At 39.6% G+C, this 16,598-nt stretch overlaps 1 protein-coding gene across 6 annotated transcripts in view; it reads right to left on the bottom strand.

The window, feature by feature from the left end:
- Window positions 1-16,598, bottom strand: part of PIEZO2 (piezo type mechanosensitive ion channel component 2) — a 432,615-nt gene that overhangs the window by 156,250 nt on the left and 259,767 nt on the right. For all 6 annotated transcript variants that reach the window (XM_040353951.1, XM_040353956.1, XM_040353950.1 and 3 more), the window contains exons 5-7: window positions 13,469-13,631; window positions 4,905-5,115; window positions 2,463-2,676 (exon numbers count right to left, since the gene is read on the bottom strand). In XM_040353951.1, coding sequence (XP_040209885.1) covers window positions 2,463-2,676; window positions 4,905-5,115; window positions 13,469-13,631 — 588 coding nt within the window. The remainder of the gene's footprint in view (window positions 1-2,462; window positions 2,677-4,904; window positions 5,116-13,468; window positions 13,632-16,598) is intronic.

Here is a 16,598-nt window from a genome sequence, read left to right as displayed (position 1 = left end):
GACATTCACAGAGTTGTCCAATAGCCACTACTTTGATATCTTGGCGGTGTGCTTAGGGTTGTTGTCCTGTTGGAAGATGAACCTTCAACCCAGTCTAAGGTCCAGAGCGCTCTGGAGCAGGTTTTCATCAAGGATGTCTGTTTACATTCCTGAATTCATCTTTCCCTCAATCCTGACTAGTTTTCCAGTTCTTGCAGCTGAAAAACACCACCATGCTTTATTGTAGGGAAAGTATTGGCCTGGTGATGAGTGGTGCCTGGTTTCCTCCAGACATGACGCTTGCCATTCAGGCCAAAGAGTTCAATCTATGTTTAATCAGACCAGAGAATTCTGTTTCTCATGGTCTGAGAGTCCTTCAGGTGCCTTTTGGAAAACTCCAGGTGGGATGTCATGTGTCTTTTACTAAGGGGTGGCTTCCGTCTGGCCACTCTACCATACAGGCCTGATTAATGGAGTGCTGCAGAGATGGTTGTTCTTCTGAAAAGTTCTCTCTCCACAGAGAAAAGCTGGAGCTCTGTCAGAGTGACCACTGGGTTCCTAGTGGTTCTAAACATCTTCCATTTATGGCCACTGTGCTCATTGGGACCTTCAATGCTGCAGAAATGTTTCTGTACCCTTTCCCAGATCTGTGTCTCAATACAATCCCGTCTTGGAGGTCTACAGACAATTCCTTTTTTAATTTTATTTCGGTGTAATATTTTTTCCATGTATATTCAAGTCGTTGTCCTGATGTAATACTTGGTCCTTATATTTACAGTGCAGCTATTTTGCTTTATCTGATTTGTATTTTCTTGTCTCACTCCCTGTCTCCAGTAGTAACATTGAATTCCCTGTTACTGGCTGAAGGTTAACTGCTCAGCTATGTCTTATGTGCTTTTCTTCCCCCTCTCACTTTCCTCCCTCTTCTGCCCTTCTGGCTCTATGCAGCAGTTTGGGTTTCTCCTCCCATATCCCTCCCCTTCCTGTCCTTTTGGCATCATAAGCCCATCCTTCCCCTTCACTGTCCATGCATTTGAAAAACGGGGGAAGTCCCTGGAAACGCATGCACACCACCTCTCCTGACATCCATCATTTTAACTGCTGTCATTCTTGTGTGGGGCTGAGAACACCACCAGTAAAGATGAGCCCGATATTCGTGTCAAACATAAGTTTGACTTGAACATCGGGTGTTCGCCTGTTCGCCGAATAATTAAACAATTTGGGGTGTTCGCGGCAAATTCGAAAGCCGCGAAACACCCTTTAAAATTCGATTGGAGAAATCAAAAGTGCTAAATTTAAAGGTTTATATGCATGGTATTGTCATAAAAAGTGTTTGAGGACATGGGTCCTGCCCCAGGGGACATGTATCAATGCAAACAAAGTTTTAAAACTGAAGTTTTTTTCGGGAGCAGTGATTTTTATAATGCTTAAAGTGAAACAATAAAAGTGAAATATTCCTTTAAATTTCGTACCTGGGGGGTGTCTATAGTATGCCTATAAAGTGGCACATTTTTCTCGTGTTTAGAACAGTCCCTGCACAAAGTGACATTTCTAAAGGAAAAAGTCATTTAAAACTACTCATGGCTATAATGAATTGTCAGGTCCCGGGAATACAGATAAAAGTCATTAGAAACGGCATTGGTTCCCACCCCCAGTCCATTACCAGGCCCTTCGGGGCTGGTATGAATATTAAGGAGAACACCCGAACAAAAATGTAAAAAAAAATTGCGTGGAGGTCCCCCCCAAATTCCATACCAGGCCCTTCAGGTCTGGTATGGATATTAGGGAAAACCCTGTGCCAAATTAAAAAAAAATGGCATAGGGGTCCCCCTCAAAATCCATAACAGACCCTTCAGGTCTGATATGGATTTTAGGGGGAACCTTGCGCCAAAATAAAAAAAATGGCGTGGGGTCCCCCCAAAAAGCCATACCAGAGCCTTATCCAAGCATGTAACCTGGCAGGCCTCCTTATGTGAATTGGTAACAGGGTACATTGTACCCCTACCATTTCACAAAAAAAAGTCCTTTATTAAAAAAAATAAAAATCCAGCAATGTACATCCATTCTTGAGCAGAGGATATTTTTATAGGAGAGAAAACCTTTCTATATATATATATATATATATATATATATATATATATATATATATATATATATATATATATATATATATAATCATGTTTAGGCAAGATTTGCATCAGGTGTACTCTAAAAAAATAACAATCCTACATTAGGTTACCTATGGACCCTCTTCTGCCTATTTGTTCAAAATGTTATTTATTTTCTAATTTCCTAGCTGGGTTTCTCAGCAGCTATCTTTATTCAACTAATAAAATTAGCAGTGCAGCAAAGTATGCAGTTAAATTAATCACACATTTTACAAGTGTTTAAGATTCATGATCTGTTTGGTAATTGATACCAGAATGGAGTCTGTATAGTGCAACATCAAAACACAACAATACTCAATAATGTGTTTAACTTACCTGGCATAAAAATCATTAGGTGGAATTATCTCCTGAAAAAACTGCAACTGGTAAAGATACAGTCCAACCAAGTGACCTGCACTGAATATGGCCATTAATACACATAGACAGCTGAATATCAGCGGATCAAATACTCGGCAACAGGACCACCATGTGCATAACCCCAAAAATACAAAGAAATACACAGCTGAGGTTAAAGAAGGCAACATCATGCCTGTAAGAAAAAAAAAAGAGAAATGTCAGAGACTACATTAATACTTAGTGGAGTTACATAACAGCGAAAAACCAAAACTAAATGTAACTAACCAAAATCAGATCATGAGACTCTTATAGTGCACAGCTGTTTTTTAAACAATATGAACTAGGTAGATTATAAAAAATCGGCTGCTTAAAAATTTACCACATCCACATCCATCCTACCTACTTGGACATCGCTAGTTCTCTTTGAAGACATTACACCTAGTGGGTCTTGGAGCAACTAATGTGTCTCCACCACCCCCTTTGGGATTCACCATCATCCTCTGCTGGTTCTATACCGATCCCAGAATTACTAGGGCAATTATGTAAGTCACGCCTTGTATGTGCAATTTTGTAGTAATGATATACTGATTTGATTGTTTTGCTTTTAATTGTTAAAAACATTATGTTGTATTGACTGTGTACATATTTTAAACCTCTCACCCCTACATTCAAGAGCAAAGGGTCCTGAGGAAGCAACAATAGCGAAGTGCATCGACCTCTCTTCTCTTGATTGATTATTTTTGGGGTTTAACACAATAATTGAGTCATATATAAGTACAAGACTGGTCTTCCAAAACATAGGGGACCATAAATACTTGTGGGTTTTCTTTAAAATATGTCATTTTAATCATATAACATTTTGTAAAAAAAAAGTATATTCATTGAGTTGTCTGTCCCATTTATACCAGTAAAATCCGAACAATAACATTTGGGATCTAAATATGAACTAGGTATTAAATACTGTATATGGACACAGGAACATTAAAATAGTTACCTTTTCACACCAAAAAATGTACTCATCAACCTTGAAAGTTTAAAACAGGCTTACCAATATAATCCCAGACCTTAGCCCTTAAAATATTAAGACTTTTTGTGATAAAACTAGGTTTATGCCTTGACCACTTGTGATCATTAGAACTAACCCACCTACTTAAAGCGGGAGTTCACCCAAATTTTTTTTAACATTAGATTGGGCCTAATTACGGGAAGCAGAATCGGGTGTTTTGTTTAAAATCGATGCAGTACTTACCGTTTTAGAGATAGATCTTCTCCGCCGTTTCCGGGTATGGTCTTCGGGACTGGGCGTTCCAATTTGATTGACAGCCTTCCGACGGTCGCATTCAGCGCGTCACGAGTTGCCGAACGTTGGTGCGGCTCTATACGGCGCCTGCGCACCGACGTTCGGCTACTTTCGGAAACTGGTGACGCGCTGTATGCGACGGTCGGAAGGCTGTCAATCAAATAGGAACGCCCAGTCCCGCAGCTCATACCCGTAAGCCACGGAGAAGATCTATCTCTGAAACGGTAAGTACTGCATTGATTTTAAACAAAACACCCGATTCTGCTTTCCGTAATTAGGCCCAATCTAATGTTAAAAATAGATTTTTTGGGTGAACTTCCACTTTAAGATTACAAGAAGGAACAAAGTGCATATACCCTTAAAGAGCAACTAAATCCCAAAATTTTTAAAAATTGTAAACAGGTGAGCTTTTTATTGCAAAAAAGACATGCAATGTCGCTTTTGCAATTACCTTAGACTTGTCTATTCACAATCATCTATGGAATGTACACTGAGCTGCTCATTTGCAGCTCAGTTTACATTCCGGCACACTCCCAGTGTGCCGGGATGGCTACAATGCTGTGCCAGCCCTTGAAGAACCTGGGGAAAAGATGTCAGCACCAGGAAGGGACTTTGCAGACATCGAACCATTGGAACAAAACAATTATGCCTTTAGTTCCATTTTACTAGGCCTCAATGCCCTCCTCCAGCATCCCTAACAAGCTACATACTCACCTATCCCTGATTCACACAGATCTTCCATTAAGAGTAAATGCCTTGAGATTCATACATGGAGAAGAGTCTACCTAAGCAGACACTGCTGTAGTGCACTAGCTCACCCCAGTCCCTTTTGTTATCAGTAGCTCGTTAATTGTTATTAATTGTTGCCTATAATTGATATTGAATGCAGACCTAAATTTCAGTAGAATGATTAATATGCACATCTACATTTTCACCGAATTTAACTACATTTTTGTTGTAAATACTGTTGCAGAAGTACCTAAAATTAACAAGTATAGGCTTCCCCAACAACCCTGCTAAGACAGTAATAACAGACTGTGCACATCGAGGAAACTTTTCTAAACAATGACTAAATCGTACATGCTTTCAAGGTAAATAAAAGTCTACTGTGCAGCACCAACCTGTTATACCAAGTAAAATGGTAACTACTACTTTTCCAGCGGTGGCTATAATGTTGCCAATAAATTCTTTAAGCTTTGAGGCTAATGAGGCGACTTTGCGAAGAATTTTTAACCTAGTGCTTTCTTCTGCCTCTTCATTCACATCATCTTCTCCATCAAAACCTTCTTCATACATTAATGCATCGTCCATGTCTATCTTCCCTGCTTCTGTCTAATTACAAGACAATATACCATATGAAAGACAGACAATTGTATAGTTTCAGAAAACATGCATTTTCTAGTTATTTTCCTATTTACCATAAAGTAATGTTTGATATCACTTTCACATTTAACATGACTGTTCTTTCACTGTTTTTTTTTTTTTTACTGTATGACATGTGGTTGTTTGGCTATTATGCTAACTTGCTGGCTTCAGTACTTTCTGAGTCATTGACTTGGGACAAGTATGAAGATCAGGAGTTTTGACTTTTCTCCAACTTGATCTGCAAACCTTTCAAGGCCAGTGATTAATAAGGCACTAAACCAACAAGATAGCATAATAGCCAGGCAACAAGCATGTTCATAAGAGAGACCAACCCTTTCAGCTCCATATGCCTCTAATGACAGGCAGTGGCAATCCAAGAGCAAAATCCTGCAAGTGGCCTACTCTTCAGGCCCCGTACACACGGCCGAGGAACTCGACGTGCCAAACACATCGAGTTCCTCGGCGAGTTCAGCCCTGAAGCCGCAGAGGAGCTCGGCGGGCCGAGTTCTCCCATAGAACAACGAGAAAATAGAGAACATGTTCTCTATTTTCTCGACGAGTTCCTCGGCGGCTCCATCGGGCCGAAAGTGTACACACGACAGAGTTTCTCGGCAGAATCCGGCTCTGACCGAGTTTCTCGCTGAATTCTGCCGAGAAACTCTGTCGTGTGTACGGGGCCTCACACAGACAATAAGGAGGTATAGAGACTGGGCTGAAGAGATACCCACCCTGGTCAGTTAGAGCTACATGCATTGATATCTCACCCAATTGTGCCTGCACTCTGTCAGATATATAACCACTGACATTACTACTAACCACCAATGTAAAGGTACACTTCATCACTGACCGCCAATATAAGGAGACACTTGAACACTGACCATCAATGTAAGTGGACACTCCACAACTGAGCAAGATTATAAGTCTCACTACACTGACTATCAATGCAAAGGTGCACATAACCACTGACCAATATTGTCAGGAGGCATTACACTGACCACGAAAATAATGGCCCATTTTATGACCACCAATGTTAGGAGGAACTTCTACACTGACCATGAGTGTAAATGGAGTACTTCACCACAGACCATCAATGTATTGGGGACATTTTAACACTGACTGTATCTGTCTGTGTACATATATAATTAAAATGATACACTGAGCAAAATTGTAAACGCAACACTTTTTGTGTTTGCCCCTATTCAGCATGAACTGAACTCAAAGATCTGTGACTTTTTTTATGTACACAAAAGGCCTATTTCTCTAAAATACTCTTCACAAATCTGCCTAAATCTGTGTTAGTGAGCACTTCTCCTTGCCCGAGATAATCCATCCACCTCACAGGTGTGGCATATCAAGATGCGCATTAGACAGCATGATGATTGCACAGGTGTGCCTTAGGCCACAATAAAAGGCCACTCTAAAATGTGCAGTTTTATCACACAGCACAAGGCCACAGATGTCACAAGTTTTGAAGGAGAGTGCAATTGGCATGCTGACTGCAGGAATGTCCATCAGATGAGCTTCCCTGAAATGGTTTCTGACAGTTTGTGCAGAAATTCTTTGGTTATGCAAACCGATTGTTGCAGCAGCTGTCCAGGTGGCTGGTCTCAGACGATCTTGGAGGTGAAGATGCTGGATGTGGAGGTCCTGGGCTGGTGTGGTTACACGTGGTCTGCGGTTGTGAGGCCGGTTGGATGCACTGCCAAATTCTCTGAAACGCCTTTGGAGACGGCTTATGGTAGAGAAATCAACATGCTATTCAAGGGGAACCATTCTGGTGGACATTCCTGCAGTCAGCATGCCAATTGCACTCTCCTTCAAAACTTGTGACATCTGTGGCCTTGTGCTGTGTTAAAACTATACATTTTAGAGTGGCCTTTTATTGTGGCCTAAGGCCCACCTGTGCAATAATCATGCTGTCTAATCAGCATCTTGATATGCCACACCTGTGAGGTGCACTAACACAGATTTAGGCTGGGTTCACACTTGTCCTACAACGGTCCTACATTGGGAGCTCATGTAGCATGACGTGTGAAAATCAATGTTTCCCTATGAGAGCTGTCTTAACTGGTCCGACACAAGTCGGTCCGACTTTGAAACTACTCCCTGTACTACTTTGGTCCTACTTTGATCCTACATCAGCCCATTGAATATCATTAAAGTAGGATCAAAGTAGGAGCCTTGTCCTAACCATCCGACTTTTGACATCCGACTTGTGATTACAGCAGCAGTAAAAGGAATTTATCTCACTCTGGGATTGTTTTGATTGGTCAAAGAACAAGTCAGACTATCACAAAGTCGGATCAAAGTAGTATCCTGTTCATGAAAGAAGGGTGGATGTAGGACCAATGTAGGATCAATGTAGGACCAATGTAGGATCAGTGTAGGACCAATGTAGCAGAGCAAAGTAGGATCAAAGTAGTGTAGTAGTGTGAACCCAGCCTTAGACAGATTTGTGAACAATGTTTGAAAGAAATAGGTCTTTTGTGTATAAAAAGTTATAGGTCTGAGTTCAGCTCAAGATAAATAAGGGCAAACACAAAAGTGTTTATAATTTTGCTCAGTATATATATATATATATATATATATATATATATATATATAATATATATATATATGTATATATATATATATATATATATATATATATATATATATATATATATATATATATAAACATATATATACACATATATATAAACACAATAGGGGTGATTTAATAAAACTGGTGGACACAAAATCCGGTGTAGCTATGCATAGAAATTAACCAGATTCTAGGTTTTATTGTTGAAGCTTAATTGAGCAACCTGAAGTTAGAAGCTGATTCACCAGATACTGTGTGCACCAGTTTTAGTAAATCACCCCCAGTAGTATGAAGATTATAGAATTATAAATTATGTATATCACCCTGATCTATTTTGCTTTGTTAAAACACATTGAAAATACTACAGAAAGCCAACCACACAATATTCTTTTTTTTGGGATGACATGAACATAGTTTCTTACATTCTTTATAATGACATCCCTAGTGATTTGATATTCCTTTGTTGTTAAATATGCTTAAAAAACATTGCTCTATATTTCCATGGTGTAGTCCTACATTTAATAGTAGATTGATGAGATGATCTCACATCTGCTTGCACAAAGTGTTTATGTCTATCTATGAAAAAGCTAAGAGGCTTCATTGCATATTACATGTAAATGTCAAAGCAGCAATAAATGTAAGACAGGAAAAGAGCAGTGCCTGCACAGCAGCTGTTACCGCCACTATCAGAATGGGGCCAGAAACGCTATTAGTCATCACTGGATTATTTTGTTAACATTCAGCTTTTAACTCATCAGATACAGTATAAACACCAAAGCAAGGAAATGCCATCATTTCTGCATGAAGGATCTTCTCAGCAGTAATAATCCTCGGCACCCCCCCGACACAAAGCCTAAATGGTAATATTCGGGGAAGATAAGCCCTCTTGTCCCTAGCACAGCCTGGTATCCCTGGCTAGAAATAAATTAACCACTCCATACATACCATTCATGTAAAACAATACATAATAGTAAATGGGTAAAATGGTCTTGTATGTAATAATAGAAGAATGTTTCTTGTTAAAAAATTGACGTGTGTAGTTAAACATATGGTATTTGACTCCGTGATAAACAAGACTCTGAATTGGCAAATCTACATTTCATCTGCTATCTAGAACTTGCACTCCATCCAGCATGTACATTTATAGCCAAAGATACTTTTTTAGTAAAACAAAGAGAAATGTGCAAAGTGAAATAAACCACAGCATTCAGTCTCAATTCATACTTCACTAACCTGAACTCAGGAATCTGAAATGTGATAAGGTTAATGCACTTTGTACATTTTCATTGCTGCTTGTACTGCTTTATTGAGTAAGGGTTCATGCACATGGACATTTTCAGGCATAAAATATGCACTTTGCCGTGCCCAGTGAGCTGCAGGTAGGGCACACAGAGGGACTTAGAAGTGAATGGCTGTATGCCCCTGTACTAGGCGTACTATAGCGAACGCCAGTGCAATGGGTGTGTTGTGTTTACCCACACGGGCATGCACAGGTGTTTCTCCATTCAGGGCCGTGCCACCGGAACCCGCACAGATGTCAGATTGTGTCCATGCAACTGTAGTGCCCCAAGTGATATCAATGTGATTGCCTGTACAGGGATGCAAGGAACACCTGTGCACCCCCATGCAGGCGAACATGGCTCTCATAAAAGGGGCATACACTGTAGTATGGCTTGTGTAAATGAAGCCTAAATGGTGATGCTTCTGTGCGTGCACTTACAACCTATTTTCCCAAATGCAGAAGGGAAAATACATTGTACCTGCACATTCGAGTAAACATTGACGCACAGAAGTATCCCTACCTCTTTGCAAAACGCTACATTTTGTACGCTAGATGTATTTTCTGCCTGAAAATGTGCATGTAGTTTAAAGCTTAACATGTAACTACACATATTGTCTTGATCAAACAATTAGAGAACAAATAAATAAAATGGGAAAATATTAGCAAGAAGCTGATTAGTAGACAACACAGTCCACACAGGAAAGTTGTTCAACTTTCAGACAATTTGATAAATAAAACTTAGGGATTGATTTACTAAAACTGGACAGTGCAAAATCTGGTGCAGCTCTGCATAGAAACCATTCAGCTTCTGTTTTTTTTTGTCAAAGCTGAACTGAACAAGCTAAGGTTAAAAGTTGATTGGTTAACATGCACAGTATATGTTGGTCACTCCCCTGCCCCCAGTCTGTTGCTGGATAGTCAAGTAGCAGAAGCAGACTGATGAGTTTATCCTTCTGTTCACTCTGTTCTATTTTTCTGTCAAAGTGTTCCTTGTCAGCACATGTGCATGCAGTATACTGGCTGCAAATACTGGCCTCCCACTCCAGGTTGAGTGCCGCTGTACAGGAAGCTGATACCAAGTCAAATTCATGTGGAGTAGGAAAGGACTAGAAAAAAAGCCATCATAGGTCCGATCAACATATCTTTAGGGATGTTGCCAAGCAACTCTGCCGATCGGACCAGGGATGTTTTTTTCTAGACATTTCCTACTCAACAAGTTCAACACCTGCCTGAAAACTCAAATAGACTGCACACTAGTTGCCCTCTGCCAGTACAGTTGCTCCAGAGCTTAGTAAATGGGGCAAAGCTTCACTTTGCAAACAGTAACCAATCGTGTACAAGGAATTTTTTTGCTTGCACAGAGTTTCTGCTCATTTACTAAGCTCTGGAGAAAAACTTTGCACTGTATTTAACCCTTTAGTAAATCAACCGCAGAGTTTTCTCCACCTGCACATACGGAAGGTTGCATGTCTCTACCCCACATGGTGACTGAGGCCTTTTTTCTTTTTGTCCTTTGGTCAGACTTTCTGTGCGAATCACCATATTTAAGTAAGCTAACTATAATATAAGGGCTCCTCCATCTCCCTCTTTTCTTTTTCTGTGGATATCATACCACGAGCTGCCCCAGGGGCTATAAAGCAGTCCTCCATGACCAAACCCCTCGGACTCCCATGGACCACAAATTCATAGATTGAATCACATCCAGACACTGACACTAGCTGAAAAAAATAAACAATATGCCATGATTTTTTGATTTAGTATACATATCTGCATCTATTAGATGATTTTCAGCTTCAAATTCCCATATTGAAAGAGTAAATCATGTGGGTATACATTCAACTACTAAACTATTTAATATTTACCTCAACATACAAACATACATAACAAAATAAGCATAGAGTAATAAATTCTCTTTTTAGTTTCATGTTTTCTCTCTATTTTTTATGAATGGACTCCTTAGTTTCGTTTAAAAAGCGGTTTGAAATTCAAGTTTGCCACCAATTTTGCATGCTAATATGCCTAAAATAAAAAAGCCCCTGCAACTGAGATATTTCATTAAACTCTATAAACTCCATCGAGAATACATATACCGTAGTAAGATTCAAATTTATTTGGAAATGTATGGTTACTTTTTCCTAATCTCAAATATTGGTTCATATCCCCACACAGGCTTTAGTACATCAGGAAAGTACAGCGGTTGAAAACGTGCGCTTTATGTTTCATGGCTTCCTCTTCCTCCCTAATTATCGGAATGAATGAACTAGTCTGTGTGATGGATTAAATTCAACACTTGGGCTACAGATTATACAGTTTACAGGTACAGAGCTTGCAGGTGATATTTGCCAGATTGCTGTATTCCACTCTCCTGCATGCTGTCAATTGGCCTAATACATTAAGCATATTGTTTTTAACCTCTTGATCCCCTGTCTGAATGAAATTTTAACACAACAATGCTAAAAAAAAAACAGTATTCAAATTTGCTCCACAAAACAGCCTCTTGCCCTAATTTATCCATGGGCAAAAGGACTGAGGCCTCGTACACACGGCCGAGAAACTCGGCGGGCAAAACACATCGTTTTGCTCGTCGAGTTCCTTGTGAAGCCGCCGAGGATCTCGGCAAGCCAAATTTTCCCATTCCCGTCGGGGAAAAAGAAGACATGCTTTCTTTTTGGCCCGACGAGATCCTCGTCGGTTTCCTCATCGAAAAGTGTACACACGACCAGTTTCCTCTGCAAAAAAAAAAACCCAGCAAGCTTCTTGCTGGTTTTTGCCAAGAAACTTGGCTGTGTGTACGAGGCCTCAGGCTAATCACTGCCAATGATCTGGGCCAAGGTTCAAGAGATGGTTTTGCTGCGTACCATTTGGAGGGAGATTTCCCTTTAATTCCCTTTTGTTCTGAAGTCCCAAAAACTTTTATAGGAAATCTCTCACAGTATGTGCAATTCCCCTTTTTGGCCCCGTTCACACGACAGACCCATCAGGATCACCTGTCAGTTTTCTAGGCGGGCCAGATCAGATACTCCATTTAAGTCTGTTTACATCCGACCACCCATAGAGGACAGCGGGCCAGCCATCTGCCTGCTCAGTGCGGATCAGCGGACAGATTCCCCACTAAGCAGGCAGTTTCTGGCGGAGTCCATCCCATGTGCAAGAGGCCTTAGAAAGTTGCCATTGGGACAGGTGTCCCCTTTGAAAGGTTTAGGTTAAATCTCCTATGACTTTCTTTTTCAATGAAAATGGTTACCAGGACAAATGGGGGTCTCTGAATTCCAACCAGGACACTACCTGCATGGAGTTTGCATGTTTTCCCGATGCTTGTGTGGGTATCCTCCAGGTTCTCTGATTTTCTCCCACACTCCAAAGACATGCTGCTAGGTAAATTAGCTCCAATGTAAATAAGCTCTAGTATGTGTATGTATTCATGTGGTGTAGGAACTAGACTGAAAACTCCTTATGGCCAGGGACTGATGTAAATGTACAGTATGTAAAGTTTATCTGGTTGTATGCTAGGGTTACGGAAATGAATAGTTTAGGGATAGTTTTAGATATATGTTTAAAGTGATAATAACCCATAAAATCCTAATATTTTTCTGCCATTACTCAACTTCCTGTTAAAGTTTATTTTTTTATTTTTTTACTTTTTCTTTTCTTATTATTTTATATATTCATTTTTAGGTATTAAATATTAAGTATATAAACACAGAAATGAATGTAGCACTTTCTGTCCCTAGTCTGTAGAATAATTTTCCCTAGGAAGCAAAATACATTACCCTGCCAGTCCTTCCCACTAGCCAAAATCTGTTTGGATTTTATGACAAGCAAAGAGACCAAGTGACAATGCCAATGAGTCTAAAACAGGCTATGTAATGAGAACAGATAGGTTTTATTTAAAAATTCTAATAGCATGTTGATACCCACTTATCAAAGAAGAAACCAGAGGAGGAAAAATATAGGCAGAATAAATATCAGCTTTAAATTAGGCAAATGCTAAACTTTATTTAACTTTAAAGCTTTGTGCACACAGGACGTTTAAAAAACGCCAGCGCTGCTACCAGGAAAAAACAGCGTTAAAAATGCGCTGTTAGCCGTGCTTTTGAATAATGTGTATGGGCGTTTATGGGCGTTTATCCACATTTTTTGGTGTTAGTGTTTTTAATGTAAAAACACTCAAAATGCCAAATGCGGCTAAATACCTCTTACAGAGTTTAGTAGCGTTTAGCCATATTTAGCAGCGTTTTTACAGCTCAACAGCCTCTGCTCATGTTTTTTTTCTACTGCTCCTAAACGTTTATGCCTCCAAAAGCCTCTGAAAGTTTATGTGTGCATGGACACATAGGCTAACATGGAAGGGCGTTTAGAGGCAGTTAAAAAAAAAAAATGTCAGACGTCCCTAACAGCAGCTGTAAAAATGTTCTGTGTGCATGAGACCTAACTGTCTGTAAGTTAATACTTACCAATTCTTCATTTACAAACTGAGAGTTGTACTGTGCGTCCTCTTCAGTCACTGTTTGCTGGACAAGTTTTTTGCAAAACAGCCAAGTGGCCAAGCTGGCAATAAACATCCCAATATCTGGTACAAACAATCGGATTCCATTGCCAGTGTCTGTATCCTTGAGGCTAGAAAAAATAAAAGACATCATTATCTATTGCTGATTTAAAAACCTTTAATAACAAGAGCAATACGCATTGTTAGAAAGAATCCAATAATTCTGAAGGAAAAATTGGGAAAGTAATGTCACAATAGATAATTATACATAAAAGTAGGTAGATTAGATAGATAGATAGATAGATAGATAGATAGATAGATAGATAGATAGATAGATAGATCTTTTGTATTTTATATATCTAAAAGAATCTTATTGATATTTCAAACATTATCACAAGTTCCTTTGCAATCAAATCAAAACCCAAATGTATCAATATATTATCATTACGTCTTTATCACAATAGGTTCAGCAGATACCACATTTTAGAACATTTGTACCTTTGTAATATACAAAGGTAATACATTGCCATTAATATGCATAATTTAAAAAATAGTGCAAGATAAATGATTCACACCTTGCACACATTGGGCCTTAGTGTGTTTTTTTTTCTACTGTAGGCTCAATTCACAACAATAAACCACCAGGATAAGGATCCCTATTTGCAAAAAGTGACAGTCCTCTATATATCATATATAAGAAAAAAAATATTAATAAAATGTCTTCACTTCTCTAAAGCTTCATGAATTTTGCTTATCGTTCTGCTGGTATTTCTAATATGTAAGAATATATATAATACTTTTTTTTTAGCCTGAACTATTAAGCAAGATATAAAAACTGTGAATGTTTACAATAAAATTCAGTCATCTCCTAAAAAAATAAAAAAATAAAATTGGTCAAACAAAATCTGTGGTTTTCTCTGCTAATCCATTTGGCACGGCATATGGGAATGTAGACCAGGATATGTGTAGGTGCTTGAGTGATAATGAACATCCTCACTCTGCAAAGGGAAAATAACTAAGGAAATTACACATCCCCTGCTGTCAAAACATCCAGCTTCTTTTTCTTTGATACACTGTTTAAACAGGTTTTAGCAATTTGAAATGCTTGTATTTTATAGGATTTATTTGGAGTTTGTGGCAAAATCAAATAAAAACAAGGTATGTAGGCCTAGATATTGGTCAGATTGAACGCTATCTAAAGTCTAGGTAGCTAACATTTTTCTGAAAGGGGCTGATTGTCTTTTTTATCTTTCATCTTTTTAAAGCAACCATATCACTATGGGGTCCAAAGTAAAGTAAAGCCAGCTTGTAAAAGAGAATGATATATTAGCTTAAAGCGGAGGTCCACACAAAAATTGAACCTCTGCTGTCCGGATTCCTGTCCGGTGTCACATTTGGCAACTTTCAGGGGGGAGCAGATACCTGTCTAAGACTTCCTGATTCCCTTACCGAAGATGGCGGCGGCAGAATCCGAGAGCCAGGGGGCAGATCGGCTTCGGGTGCCAACATCACGGGCGCGCTGGACAGGTAAGTGTGCTTATTTTAAAAGTCAGCAGCTGCTGACTTTAAAAAAAAAAAATCGTCAGACCTCCGCTTTAACTTGTGGCCTTAAAAGGTCACTGTGCAGATCAGTGGTCACAGCAGGTATCTGACACATCTTGGTGTCAATTATTTGCTGCACCGGTGTGATTTTTTTTGCTGGCTCCTACATCACTACAGGCTATGACAGCCTCAGAGAGAAACCACTAGGAACAGTGGAAGAGGTGGATGGAGATCTGCAACCTGGCAGAGGTTTATGACATGGATAGTTGGAAAGATAAGTACACATTATCTTCTTTTAATATTTTGCTTTACTTAAAGCAGAAGTTAAATGTATATGAGCACCACAAACTGCTTTGTAAAGTATTCGTAATATTAAAAGTAAACTCACCCATCCATTTATGTCTCCATGCTCTATTTTGTTGAGAAATCACTTTAAAAACATCCCCTAGCATTTCTAGCTGTTGCCATCTTGAGTAAGGGCAGATGATTCATGTAGCATTTATTTCTTGAAATCCATCTGCCCTTAGTTCAAACACACAGGCAGGAGGGTGTGCTTAGCTGAGAATGTCCCTCCTTCCCTCCTCTAGGTCAATGAAAAAAATATGAAGATTCCTTTATATTTATGACTTAATTTTAGGCCTGGGTGTCCCCAAACTACGGCCCTTCAGTTGTTCAGGAACTATATTTCCCATCATTCCTAATCATGCCTGTGAATGTCAGAGTCTTACAATGACTCATGAGACGTGTAGTTCCGCAATAGCTGGAGGGCCGTAGTTTGAAGATCCCTGGCCTAGGCTAATACCCAGGCAATACCTAGGCTAATACCCAGAAGCAATTAAAGAAGTGTACAAAAAAAAGTTTAAAGCAAGTAAATATAATGTACCTTCTTATTAATTTACTAAGGCTAGCATCATAAGAATTAGACATAATTAAAGTGACACTCAAGCTTCACATTTTTTGTTTTAAAAATAACAAACATGTTATACTTACCTGCTCTGTGCAATGGTTTTGCACATAGAAGCCCCAATCCTCCTCTTCTCAGGTCCCCTGCCAGCGCTCCTGGCTTCTCCCCCCTGCTATAAGGCACACAGAGTGTAGCTCGGCCCCATCCCCACCCCCACTCCCTCCTCACTGGCAGTGATTAACAGCAGCGGAAGTCACTGCCTCCTGCTGCTGTCTCAGCCAATGAGAAGAGGGATACCTGGAAGAGACGAGGCTCCCATGCACAACGCTGGATTGAGATCGGGTTTAGGTAAGTATTGGGGGTGGCTGTGGGGGGAGCATCACACCAAAGGTTATTTTCCTTCATGCATAGAAGGCATGAAAGTAAAAAACCTTCTGCCTTTATAACGACTTTAATGTTGATTAGGAGAGTGTGTTTCTGCTTTAAGTCAGAAAATCGCATAGTGATAGTCACTTTAAAATGCTAAACATGCTAAACATTTTGTGGGTCAAAATACACTACGTGGGCCTAATCCTCAAAAACCCGGCGCAACGTAACTTTTTCCATTTAAGTTACACCGCCGCAAAATCTCTAACTAAGTGCCCGATCCACA

Source organism: Rana temporaria, chromosome 5, assembly GCF_905171775.1.
Source record: "Rana temporaria chromosome 5, aRanTem1.1, whole genome shotgun sequence".
Taxonomy (NCBI): domain Eukaryota; kingdom Metazoa; phylum Chordata; class Amphibia; order Anura; family Ranidae; genus Rana; species Rana temporaria.
Note: the sequence above shows the minus strand (reverse complement) of the source record. Positions and strands in the feature narration are given on the sequence as shown.